Source organism: Mesoplodon mirus, assembly GCF_964341445.2.
Source record: "Mesoplodon mirus genome assembly, chromosome: 4".
Lineage (NCBI taxonomy): Eukaryota > Metazoa > Chordata > Mammalia > Artiodactyla > Ziphiidae > Mesoplodon > Mesoplodon mirus.
In genome coordinates this window covers 166,958,358-166,971,312 of record NC_138979.1, presented here as the reverse complement: position 1 = coordinate 166,971,312, position 12,955 = coordinate 166,958,358, and the positions used below count along the sequence as shown (strand labels likewise).

At 44.6% G+C, this 12,955-nt stretch overlaps 1 protein-coding gene across 5 annotated transcripts in view; it reads left to right on the top strand.

Annotated features, from left to right (window-relative positions):
* STON2 (stonin 2) overlaps window positions 1-12,955 on the top strand; it is a 150,985-nt gene that overhangs the window by 58,001 nt on the left and 80,029 nt on the right. For 4 of the 5 annotated variants that reach the window (XM_082617188.1, XM_082617187.1, XM_082617186.1 and 1 more), the window contains exon 4: window positions 3,739-3,933. In XM_082617188.1, coding sequence (XP_082473314.1) covers window positions 3,739-3,933 — 195 coding nt within the window. Of the gene's footprint in view, window positions 1-3,738; window positions 3,939-12,955 lie in introns of all 5 variants that reach the window. The other variant, XM_082617190.1, reaches the window with a different exon arrangement.

The following is a 12,955-nucleotide window of genomic DNA, read 5'->3' as shown; positions in this document are numbered from 1 at the left end:
TATGTATGCGTCTTGTTTTTATATCCATTCAGCCAGTCTATGTCTTTTGGTTGGAGCATTTAATCCATTTACATTTAAGTTAATTATCGATATGTATGTTCCTATTACCATTTTCTTAATTGTTTTGGGTTTGTTATTGTAGGTCTTTTCCTTCTCTTGTGTTTCCTGCCTAGAGAAGTTCCTTTAGCATTTGCTGTAAAGCTGGCTTGGTGGTGCTGAATTCTCTTAGCTTTTGCTTGTCTGTAAAGGTTTTAATTTCTCCATTGAACCTGAATGAGATTCTTGCTGGGTAGAGTAATCTTGGTTTTAGGTTTTTTCCCTTTTATCACTTTAAATATGTCCTGCCAGTCCCTTCTGGCTTGCAGAGTTTCTGCTGAAAGATCAGCTGTTAACCTTATGGGAATTCCCTTGTATGTTGTTTGTTGTTTTTCCCTTGCTGCTTTTAATGTTTTTTCTTTGTATTTTAATTTTTGATAGTTTAATATGTGTCTTGGCATGTTTCTCCTTGGATTTATGCCCTATGGGACTCTCTGTGCTTCCTGGACTTGATTGAGTATTTCTTTTCCCGTATTAGGGAAGTTTTCAACTATAATCTCTTCAAATATTTTCTCAGTCCCTTTCTTTTTCTCTTCTTCTTCTGGGACCGCTATAATTCAAATGTTGGTGCATTTGGTGTTGTCCCAGAGGTCCTCAATTCTTTTCATTGTTTTTTCTTTATTCTGCTCTGTGGTAGTTATTAACACTATTATATCTTCCAGGTCATTTATCCGTTATTCCCCTATTGATTCCTTCTAGAGAATTTTAAATTTCATTTATTGTGTTGTTCATCATTGTTTGTTTCCTCTTTAGTTCTTCTAGGTCCTTGTTAAAGATTTCTTGTATTTTTTCCATTCTATTTCCAAGATTTTGGATCATCTTTACTATCATTACTCTGAATTCTTTTTTAGCTAGACTGCCTTTTTCCTCTTCATTTGTTATGTCTGGTGGGTTTTTACCTTGCTCTTTCCTGTGCTGTGTGGTTCTCTGTCTTCTCATGTTGCTTAATTTACTGTGTTTGGGGTCTCCTTTTCGCAGACTGCAGGTTCGTAGTTCCCATTGTTTTTGGTGTCTGCCCCCAGTGGGTGAGGTTGGTTCAGTGGGTTTTGTAGGCTTCTTGGTGGAGGGGACTGGTGCTTGTGTTCTGGTGAATGAGGCTGGATCTTGTCTTTTTGGTGGGCAGGGCCGCATCTGGTGGTGTGTTTTGGGTGTCTGTGACCTTATTATGATATTAGGCAACCTCTCTGCTAATGTGTGTGGTTGTGTTCCTGTCTTGCTAGTTGTTTGGCATAGGGTATCCAGCACTATAGCTTGCTGGTCATTGAGTGGAGTTGGGTCTTAGCGTTGAGATGCAGATCTCTGGGAGAGCTTTCGCCGTTTGATATTATATGGAGCCAGGAGGTCGCTGGTGGGCCAGTGTCCTGAACTCGGCTCTCCCACCTCAGCGGCACAGGCCTGACACCCAGCCGGAGCACCAAGACCCTGTCCACCACACGGTTGCCTGCAGTCCCAAGTCCCTGGGATGTAGCTCTGAGCGGCTCCCCAGAAGTTTAATAAACATGTATACTGCTATATACATGGGAGGTACCCAGAAAAAATGAATAACTCCCTGAAATGGCCCAAGCCACCACCTTAAATACTAGCTAAAGACAAAAGAGTATGTTGGGGGAGGGAATAGACCAGTTTGGTGAAGTTACCAGGTTACCCTGGTAAACAAGGGTAAGGTTGTTTTGCAGATTTAAGTCCAGGCCTTCTCTGCTGATAAAGGGTCTCTGGAGATTTGGACCTCCTCCTATTCCTGGTACAGAGAGGGACACACCTTTACAAATGGAGATTTCCCTTATAGATGTAAATGTCCCTTACAATAGGGTAACTTTCACTGAGTTTTTAGAGCTTCTCCCTCATCAGCTGCTTCTAAAAAATAATGAACCTAAAATAATCCTTATGCCAAAAAGGCATATTTTGGGGTAGCAAATCCTGCTGGCCTTCAGGGCAGAAGAGTGAACAATAATGAACCAAAATCCTTGCCCCCAAGGAGCTTGAATTCTAGTGGGGAAGACATTGGACATATAGGATGTTAGACAGAGATAACGTTAAGGAGAAAGAAAGCAGAGAAGGGGACTTGCATCTTTGGAGAGAACAGCTCAAGAGTACCTCAATGAGAAGGTCACATTTTTAAGGAAAACGGGGTGTGAGCCATAAGCATTCCAGATAGAGAAAAGATCTCTATTTTTTTAAAATGCCTAAGAAAATAGAATGAAAATTCTCTGTAGTTTCATATTTATACCATGTCGCAGATATTGCTATTTATTTATTCATTTTCCTCTTAAATCTCAGTATCTCTTCCTGTTTCTGAACCCAACACCATAATTTCAATTCTCCAGCCAGGAGGCCTGACTGACTCTATGTTTTTGGACAAGCTACTTAACTTCGTTGAGTCTGTTACCCCCTGTGTAAAGGAAGACCACTGTCTAACCCTCAGGATCCATGGGCAAGATGAGATAACATTTGTACAAGTGTCTGACATTTCATGGGTACTCAATAATTGCTAGTTTCTTTCTTTTTTTTAAATTCTTCCTTCCCTGTCCACACTCTTTTCAGCACTTGTTTTCAGTACTTGTCAGCAAATTTGCAATAGGATTCTTATGCAACACGGTGGAGAAACCATATGATAGGCAATTAACCAAAGACAAATTAGGAACATTAGGAAACTTGATTTTAAAAAAAGAAACTTTCCGAAGTGGTTTTTGCTAAATTTGGTGCTCAAGGTTACAGAGATAAAGCCAAGCCCTGTACACTTCCCCCTTAAAGATATTTTTCATTGTATGCCAGGTCAGCAGTCCTAGTAGATCTCAATTTGTATATGTAACAGTCTACAGATTCTCCAGTTACAGTCAAACTCAAGGCAAGCAGAGACATATCACATTCATATGCAAATACATCTATATTCACATTCTTATTGCTTAATCCAACCTAGCTCTAATTTTGCAGTACAAATTGGTAAGTTTTCTTGAGAGTGTTGGTGTGCCACTAAAAATGGAGGAAATGTAAGGGTAAGGGTGAAACTGCATGTAGTTTAGGTCTGAATGAAGCCGAAACCTAGGTTTAGAAATAAAAGTAGAGCCTAGGGACTTTGCAGTTGGTGCAGTGGTTAAGAATCCACCTGCCAATGCAGGGGATACAGGTTTGAGCCCTGGTCTGGGGAGATCCCACATGCTGCGGAGCAACTAAGCCTGTGTGCCACAACTACTGAGCCTGTGCGCCTAGAGTCCGTGCTCCGCAAGAAGAGAAGCCACCGCAATGAGAAGCCCGCACACCGCAACGAAGAGTAGCCCCCGTTCGCCACAACTAGAGAAAGCCCGTGCGCAGCAACAAAGACCCAATGCAGCCAAAACAGAAAAAAATAGTAGAGCCTAAAATCACTCCTATTCTTTGGTGAGCTTATCTTTGATTTGAGGGTCATTAGACCTTAATTGTAGTACCGGTTTTGATACTGGCTTACTGTGGGGTCTCAGTCAACTAGTTTTCCCTGTCTATATCATGAGTACACTTCCTTGCCTTGTACGGCTGTTGAGATTTCATAGTGCTTGTGTTGTCTTAGTGCTTGTCTGACTTTCATAACATCAAAGTCAGACAAGCACTAAAGATAAACAAAGTACAACTATTTATACTGTATGTTTTTGGTTTTCCGTCTGTCCCCAGCCATATCATTGACCATGCCCTGCTGGACGTGCCCTTCCTTCAACTCCCTGAGGAGATGCCCTCTGCCCTCCGAGAGCAGCTGGACCACACATTCTGAAGACACCAGTAGTCCTAGTTTTGGCCCTTCGTACACAGGCCTGCAGCTCATCAGTGCTGAGGAGCCGAGTAGCCTGGCTTCCAGGGCCGACTCGACTGGTAAGATGGAGCCCCAAGCCAGAGGGCTCTGCAAATCACTTTTGGTGACCTGTGGCCACTCATCAAATCTCTGCAGCCAGCTTTGTTTGCAGAATGAGTTCAGGCATAGTCCTCCAGTCAAAAAGCTAGAATCCTGAGTGGTTCAAAATTGCATTGGGAAAAAACATGCACACAGATTGGCTGGTTGGTTGGCAGGTTATCCATACTGGGAAACCATTTGACAGTATATCTTAAGGGGTTGTTTTCTGACTGTTCTGTACAAGTACGGTTCCCTGTCAATTTATTTTCTCCTTGGTTAACCAAACTATGTGTAATATGCACAAGGCTGAATCCTTCATCCTACCACCCACGCACCTTCGCTGTTCGGCAAGAGGGAGGTTAGATTTAAGCAGAGAAAAAGGAAATGTTATGTGAAGTGGAATGAGAATCAGGATGCCGCCGCTGTGTCCAGAGTACAGATCATTTTGCAGTTCTGTTTTTTCTGTCGTGCCTGGATTGAGCTATGCATCAGTCTATAACATCCCATGTTCTCCTTTATTACATTTCCGGTATGTGTAGGGTGGAATGCTGGCTGGCTTTGCAGGTAGAATATGGGCCTGTCAGCAAGCACTGTATTATGGGTTGGGTTTAGGGCAGCATTGGAAAGATGTTGTGTGTGGTTAGTGTTTTGGTTATTTGGCCCAAGGGATTGCTTTCCTTTGAAAGTGATAAAGTTACTGATGGTTTCTCTGTGGATGAATTTACCCAGTGTGTCCAACAACATTTGTTTTTCCTTCTCAAAGGTGTGCTTTAGGAATTTGTCTCTGGATCATTTTTCAAATTTGGGTAACATTTGTCCTCACGCTGTGTGCTACTGGGAGGTTCTACAAGTAGAAAGAGTGATCCCTCTTGCAGACTACAGGGTTCAGACAGGATTTGGTTTGGTATTTGATAATATTGCAAGGAGTCCTAGTTTATGATGGCCTCTCTGTCTCTCTTCACAAGCCACAGTTCTTTATTGCATTTTGTTTGCACTGACACACTCAATTCTGGTTGATGCTCTGTGACGGATGATCTTAATCAGCAGCTGAAATATGCCCTCATACCCCCCTCTCCACCCTGGGGAGTATTTCATGGATGGGAGCATCTTGTGGATGGGAAGTCACAAGCTGAGGTGGTGAGGAAGAGAGGCGGTGCTTGCCTCCCGTTTGCGTCTCCTTGCTCTCAACCTCTTTGCCAAGCCTTCCTGTGGAGGAGGCTAAGAGCACACAGACACTGGAGTCAGACTGCTCAGCTCCTTCTGCCATTGTGACCTTGGGCAAGATTCTTAGTATCTTTACGACTCAGTTTCCCCATCTGAAAAATGGCCGTAATAACAGTACTTACCTCAGCCAAATTATTACTCACTCCAGATGGGACAGTTTATGTACAACAGCTTAACATAATGCCTGACACAGAATGAGTGATCGTCAAGGGTGTGATTTCTTCTCTCTCCTGCCCCAGGGTCCTTATTGCTTTAGAGAAGTAGAGGTGGGCTCCTCACTGCAGCAAAAGTCAAGATCTCTAGGCTCAGGCTGGTTTTTTTTTTTTGGTGGCCTCTTTATTTAGGTGAAAATTGCTTTAATTCCTAGAGGTTCAAATGATGAAGATCAGAGTCCTAGCCTGAACTGGACATTGTTAAGCTGTCCCCAAAGCTTATAATTATGTTTAGTGTCTCCCTTTTCATTGAGAAGGCCCCCTCCCCAGTGTTGTTTTGGTCAGGGTCCTAGCAGGAAGCAGATGGTGTCTTCAGAGGGGTTTATCTGAAGAGAGTTTAACGAAAGAACTGCTTACAGAGGCAGCAAAAACTAGATTCATGGAAGAGGGGCTGCCCCACAGGTGCTATGCTATAGAAAGAACGCCACCACTGCCAGAGACTTGGCAAAGTGAGGAGAGAGGGGGGAATAAATACCCAGATCTTGTGTTGGTCCTCCCATCAGCAGATCTTGTCGGAAACCAAAGGGCATGGAGCCCTGGTGAGGCAGCCCACAGCAGTCAGCCACCAGGCCACAGAGCAGGTGTAGAGAGGTGGAGAATGGCTTTGGAGTGAGGGGTGGTGGTGAAGCAAATGGAGAATAGCCAACACACTTTGGTCCCTACCAGGAACTAAATGTCCTGCAGGCTGGGGTCACTCCAGAGACACAAATGCAAAACCAGGACTAGAGAATGATGAGTGATGCTCTCAGTTCCCTCCTTCAGCAGGAGGTGGTTTCTGCGGCTACAGGGAGGCTAGAGATATAGCCTTTTAGCAACCGTCCTCTTTTGCAGAAGTAGTAATAATCATAACCAGGACTTACTGAGTGTGTGCTGTGTGTCAGATGTGGATTATCTCTGCCTTTACAAGCATCCTGCTGGCAGGCATCATTCTCATATCCTAGTTGACCCTGAGTCTGTAGAAGGTTCAGAGACTTGTCCAAGAGAACACCGCTAAGGGATGGACAAATCTGTGTCTCAGTCAAAGTTCCAAAGCCTTTTCTAGTGGCTCCCAAACCTGGCAGTGCCACAGAGTCATCATGTTATCAATTTGCTGTTACCTTCCAGACCTTCTGTACAGATAGGTATAGAGGAGATATATATATATATATATGGTATATATATATATACCAGAGCTTGAGAAAAAAGCTCCTGTTTCCTTAACAGATACGAGTCCTTACAGATAACTGCGCTGTGCTCACTGTATTGTGTTACATAGACAAGTTTCTGGACACTGCATTTTGAAAAGAAATACCCTAATTCTTTAGTCTTCAGGCGAGGACCCAGATTGGCCCGTGCTAGCAGCGCCCCCATCTGCTTATGATGGAGAGGCCTTCCTTTGCGTCTCACCTCCAGTCACTCTCCAGGACCAGAGGTGGGAACTGGTGTGCCTCCAGGGCCCTGGAAGATGAGAGGCAGTGAGGTGAGTAGCTCAGAGGGCAGTTCCCTGGGCCGTGTGGACGGTGTTTGGTTGCAGCCTTCGCTGTGGGAACCCCATGAGGCTCTTCCCGAACATTCTGACCGGTGTCAACAGGGTGGAGTTCTGGCTTTGAAAAGCCTTTAACTCATCCTGGGTCCCAGGATAGAAGGAAGGTAAGGAAAAACAAGGTTTAGGAGGACGACCAAGTATTTCGAAGCCTGTGGCACTTACCCATCTACCCCAGCAATGGGGAATTTACAGATGCTTTTAGTTGAGCTAGTGAGAGCTTCAAAGAAATTGATAGACATGGGAAGGTGCCCCCCAGCCAGGTGGCTACCCATCCTCTGCCCGGCACCGGGCTTGTGGCACTGGCCAGCCTCTGGGAGAGCCCTCCTTTGAGTCTGGATGTTCCTGTCAGGGTAAACTGAATCCCTCAGTCTGAGGAGCAGATTCTCATCCACCTCTGTCTCCTCTCCCTGGAGCTTCTCTTCTTCATCTGTGAAATGGGGCTGGGCACCCCTGCACAGGCAGGGCGACAGGGTGTGTGCAGAGGTGCTTCGTACAGTGCCCTAGGAGTAAAAAAAACAATCCTAATTGAATAGCCCTGTGCCTTATTTCCCTTTAGCATGGGAAATGAGGGTAATTATTGCCTACTCCTTTATTGCCCCAAAGAGGACTGTAAACCATATGCGTTGTGGGATGGGATCCGAGAGGGGCTTCGCGGTCCTCAGCAGTGAGCCAGGGTAAGTGGAGAGACGCTGCGGGGTTTCAGGATGATGGGTTCCTGTGCTGAGGGCTTGGGGGTCCTTGGGAGGACCTTCCTTGGGGAAACTTCTGTCATTTATCTGCCCACTCTCGACCCCCATGCCCTTTAGCATTGCGGAGGGAAGAAGAGGGTGAAGAGAAGTTGCCCCGCTGGCCCAGGGGTTTCCCTGGGGATGCGGCTGGGGCAGATGCTCCGCGATTCAGCTCCTGTGTGGAGTGGGATTATGGTGGCCCAGGCCCGGCCTGTCTCCCTGGCTCTGTTGCTCTGTATGAGGCCGCAGCGAGCCATACCTCCTCGCTGTCCTCCACGGCAGGAGTCCTGCAGGAAGCTGGCATCCCCACAGGGCAGTCCCGATTCCCAGCATAATTGTGGAGGGAAAGATTCTGTGATCAACTCTGTGATCTCACTAAGGGGATAGTTAGGAGGAGGAAGGCAAACAAATCCCAAATCCCCTCACCTTGGTTAAATCACGGGCTGCGGCCAGAGCTGGAGAGCAGTGTAGATGTTTGCTCTGGGGTTCGGCTTTCCAGTGCAAATGGCAAAAGTGGGAATAGGCAGGATCCCTAAGAGCACCCCCTGTCTCCCCAGGGTCCCCTTTCCCTAGATGACAGGCACACCCTGTCATCTTCACCAGTCACAGTAGCTCTGTAATGCCCCTAGTTTTACCTGAGTTGATAAATGGTAAGAGGGTCGAAGGAATGAAAATAAGCCTTCTGCCTTGGAAGTCCATTGCAACCAAGAGAAGAGAAAACACAGAAATGTTTACAGTAGCACACGCTGCTGTTAAGTAGCGGGCCTCCATTTTAGTTTTCTTTTATGCATAAGAAAGGTGTCAGTTTAAGTGTGGGATGAGAATGCTCAGGTGTGTATGCAAACTGAGAAACTTGATGCTGGGTGAAGCACATAGCAGGTGTTTAATAATTGTCTGTTGAATGGATCCTTGCCTGAAAGGAGTGGGATTCCAGGTGGTGAGAGTCATCCGCATCCCAGACATCTGTATCCCATTTGGGTTTAAGAGTCCAGCATTTCTCCCAAGTGTGTCCCATGCAGCCGCCTAAGAAAAGCCAGGATGCTGGGGCCAATGAGTTAGGTCATGACCTGCCACCTTTGTTTTTTTAAAAAATATTTATTTATTTAGTTTTGGCTGCGTCAGGTCTTAGTTGTGGCACACGGGATCTTTCATTGCTGTGTGCAGGCTCTTTGTTGTGGTGTGCGGGCTTCTCTCTAGTTGTGGCGCAAGGCCTCCAGAGCACGTGGTCTCTGTAGTTGTGGCGCATGGGCTCCGTAGTTTGCGGCATGCGGGCTCTGTAGTTTGCGGCATGCGGGCTCTCTACTTGCGGCACGTGGGCTCAGTAGTTGCGGGGCACAGGCTTAGTTGCCCCGCAGCATGTGGGATCTTTGTTCCCCGACCAGGGATCGAACCCATGTCCCCTGCATTGGAAGGCAGATTTGTAACCACTGGACCACCAGGGAAGTCCCCCTGCTACCTTTGCTGGAGATTCGTAAAATGTATTAGCTTATTAAAGATTTTGAAAAGTCCTGAAATGATATGGTATTTATGTATGTATCTATGTATATGTATAATTTATATTTATATGTGTGTGTATATATATATACACACACATATATATTTATATACATATACACACACATATATATTTATATACATCTACAAATCATTTTAGTCTTTCATTAACCCATAGTGCCTATCTGGTTACCTGGTCAGATCTCAAGGTATAGAAACCCAAACATACATAAATTAGCAAATTTGAGTTGGAAGTGCATGCCATTGCTAAAGTGTTGGGAAACCAGAGAAACCAGAAAGAAATATTTTGACAAACTTTCCTGGATTTACAAAGGTAGCTCTACTTTCTCTCATGCTCTGCTATACCTCTTGGCCTTTTTTAAAAATTCTAATTCAATAGACTCAGGACTACATTTTGCCAAAAGTTCTTTGTATTTAAACCCTCATGGGCTTTAAAACAAATGTAGACCAGATGTTCTTGATTTATTTGCATTTAACTGATCACAGTGGAATTCTGCCAGAGCAGTAGGAGATCCCCAGGGATTTTGGACTTTTTCCCCCCCCCGCCCCTCAGAAACAAGTGTTTATGATGGGTAGAAACCTATGGACTTGGGAGTTCAATTTTTGTGACAAGCACTTTTTAGATGCTTAGAAGGTTTCTGTTGTCATGACTGGTTAAGGATAGAATGAGAACATCACCGGGGCTGTGCGCCTCTTTATAAGATGTAACACGTTTCTCTGTTGCCTGTTTTGTCGTAATCCTGCTGCAGCTGGTAGAACACTAGACCAGGGGCCCAGATTCCCAGTAAACAGTAATTATCATTGTGCATGATGGGGCTACAGGGGATTCTTGTTATTCTTAAGGCACATTTGTATTTTATGATTTTGTTTTTCACCTTGAATATATTTTGCTTGGAAAACAAAATGAGTTAACTTATTTTAAAAATTCTTTTGCCTAGCTATGAATTTCAGTGATAATTTGTTTTTTTGTTTTTTTCTTTTGCGGTACGCGGGCCTCTCACTGTTGTGTCCTCTCCCGTTGTGGAGCACAGGCTCCGGATGCGCAGGCTCAGTGGCCATGGCTCACGGGCCTAGCCGCTCCGCGGCATGTGGGATCTTCCTGGACCGGGGCACGAACCTGTGTCCCCTGCATCGGCAGGCAGCCTCTCAACCACTGCGCCACCAGGGAAGCCCCAGTAGAACATATTTTTAAAACAAATTACATCTTTTTCTCTTTTCATTAACAAATAGAAATTTGGCCCCATTTCTGTTCTTAGGATACCCCAGGATCCTTGATATCCTTGTTCCCATTAAGTTGTACATTTTGGATTTAAATCAGTATTTTAAAACTCTAATGATTGCTTTCTTTGAAAATTTCTTTTCAAAGAGGTTCAAAAGTTTCTCAGAAACACAAATTTTTATTGAGTAAAACTGGTATTTTACCAGTCATTGCAAATATAGAAAAGAGTAAAGTGTATGACATCTGTCTATGAAGAACAGATAATCTACAAATTTTTGCTGTTAAAAGGATCATTATATATAACTTAAAAAATGGTTTTTAGCTATGGAACATCTACTGTATGCTAGGAATGTGTTATACACATGCATGCACATGTTTAATCTTCATAATCTTAAAAGTAGATATTACTACCCCATTTTATAGAAGCAGAAACACAGCTAAGAAGATTAAATGATTTGGCCAAAGTCACACAACTGTAAAGGTTAGTGTTGGGATTCAGTCCAAGTCTCTCTCCTCAGTTTCCCTGCCTGGTGCCTGGTAATGAGAAGCTGGTGTTTGTGAATGCAGTGAGTTGTGGGCAGCAGTTATAGAGAGCCTTCTGGGGGCCCAGCACTGCTTCCTCTGCATCCCGGGAGCTATGTACAAACCTCCCTCATGAGTTTATCTCATTGGGTGGCAGTGACTTGTTCAGGAGTCCCCCCTGACTAAGGCCTTCTTGGAAGCAGGAACCACATCATATTCATTTTGTATTCCCAGAACACTGCCTGGCACGTTGAACTTATGCAGTGGATATTTGTGGAATAAATTAACTATTCTGATATAGGGCTAGAAGACCTTTGTTCCCAATCCTGTTCTCCAGTTACCTAGGCTTAAGTGTATTTGCTAATTGAAATGTAACTTCATGACAGGGAAGAATTAAAAGAGAACAGATAGGTGCAGCCAGTGTGGAAATAAGACTTTTTTCCTGTGTTTTCACGTTAGCCATTTATCCAGTCGTGTCCATTCATTTTGTTTTCCTGTTCTTATTTGGGTTTTACTATGGTCTTTTAAATTTTCTAAAAAACAATTGATGTATGTGTGTGGGTGCAGTGGGGGGTTTTCTCTCTGTCTGGGTATCTCAGAATTTCACTTACCCTATATATACTTTGACCAAAGCAGCCATATTTTCCTTTCCTATTTATTTAGCTCAAGGAGTGCAAAGAAGGTGATTTGGGGAAAGCTTTTCTGTGATATTGAAATAGGTCCTTGTGATTATTGTACCATCTATGTGGAGCAAAATCTGAGAAGGAGTGGTAGAGTTTAAGATGCTGTGCTCCATACAGATTATCTAAACCAGATATTTTAGAACTACTTAATAAAAAAACCTGTGACCTCCAACCAGAGATTTTGCAAGTCCCTTTTAGAATTGCTAATGCACTAGTCCTGAAGAGGAGGTGACAACTGTAGTGCCTTTTATTCATTACTTTCTGTGGTGATCTTTGTAGTGTTATGATCTTCCTTTTATAGATGACAACACCAATGCCCAGAGCCACACATTAGTTAAGGGACAGAATTAGGATTGATGTCCAGGCTTGTTGACGCTGTGCAGCTCTGCCCGTCCTGTGGCTGAGCTCTCTGGAAGGACCACTTCACTGCACCCAGTCCTACAGGGCGGAGTTTAAGAGGACGGACATGTGGACACAGGGTGGGAAGGGGAGGTTGGGACGAATTGGAAGATTAGGCTTGATATAAATACATTACCATGTGTAAGATAGATAGCTAGTGGGAACATGATGTATAGCACAGGGACCTCAGCTCGGTGCTCTGTGATGACCTTGGGGGTGGAGAGAGGTATGAGAGGGAGGGGATATAGGTATACATATAGCTGATTCACTTCATTGTACAGCAGAAACTAACACAACATTGTAAAGCAATTTTACTCTGATTAAAAAAAAAAGAGGCTGTGTTCTTTCATTGCCAAACAGATGATCAAAACTAGATATTTGGGGCTTCCCTGGTGGCGCAGTGGTTGAGAGTCCGCCTGCCGATGCAGGGGACGCGGGTTTCGTGCCCCGGTCCGGGAGGATCCCACATGCCGCGGAGCAGCTGGGCCCGTGAGCCATGGCCGCTGAGCCTGCGCGTCTGGAGCCTGTGCTCCGCAACAGGAGAGGCCACAACAGTGAGAGGCCCTCGTACCGCAAACAACAACAACAACAACAAAAAAACCCCCAAAACCTGGATATTTGGAACCACTTAGGCTTCAGAGGGTCCATGAACTTGGATGACAGGTCACTACTGTCTCTCACCTCTAGGGAGGTTAGTGAAATGAGCATTTCTCTCAAGTATGGGTGTAGGCAGCAAACCACAGTAGTAGTTGCAGTATCTCGCACTTAGTCGTCAACAGGAGCCACAGATGTTTCCATAGCACGTTATCACTCTGAATGGTAGGTACTGGTTGTGGTTGTACTGATGGTGGTATCACTGTTCTGCTGTAATTCAGGTACCGTACATGGTGGCCTGGAGTAGGGGCCTGGGCTAGCTTAAAGGAACCCGAACAAATTTAAAAGACACTTAGCATTCAGAGTGGACAGAACCCATATC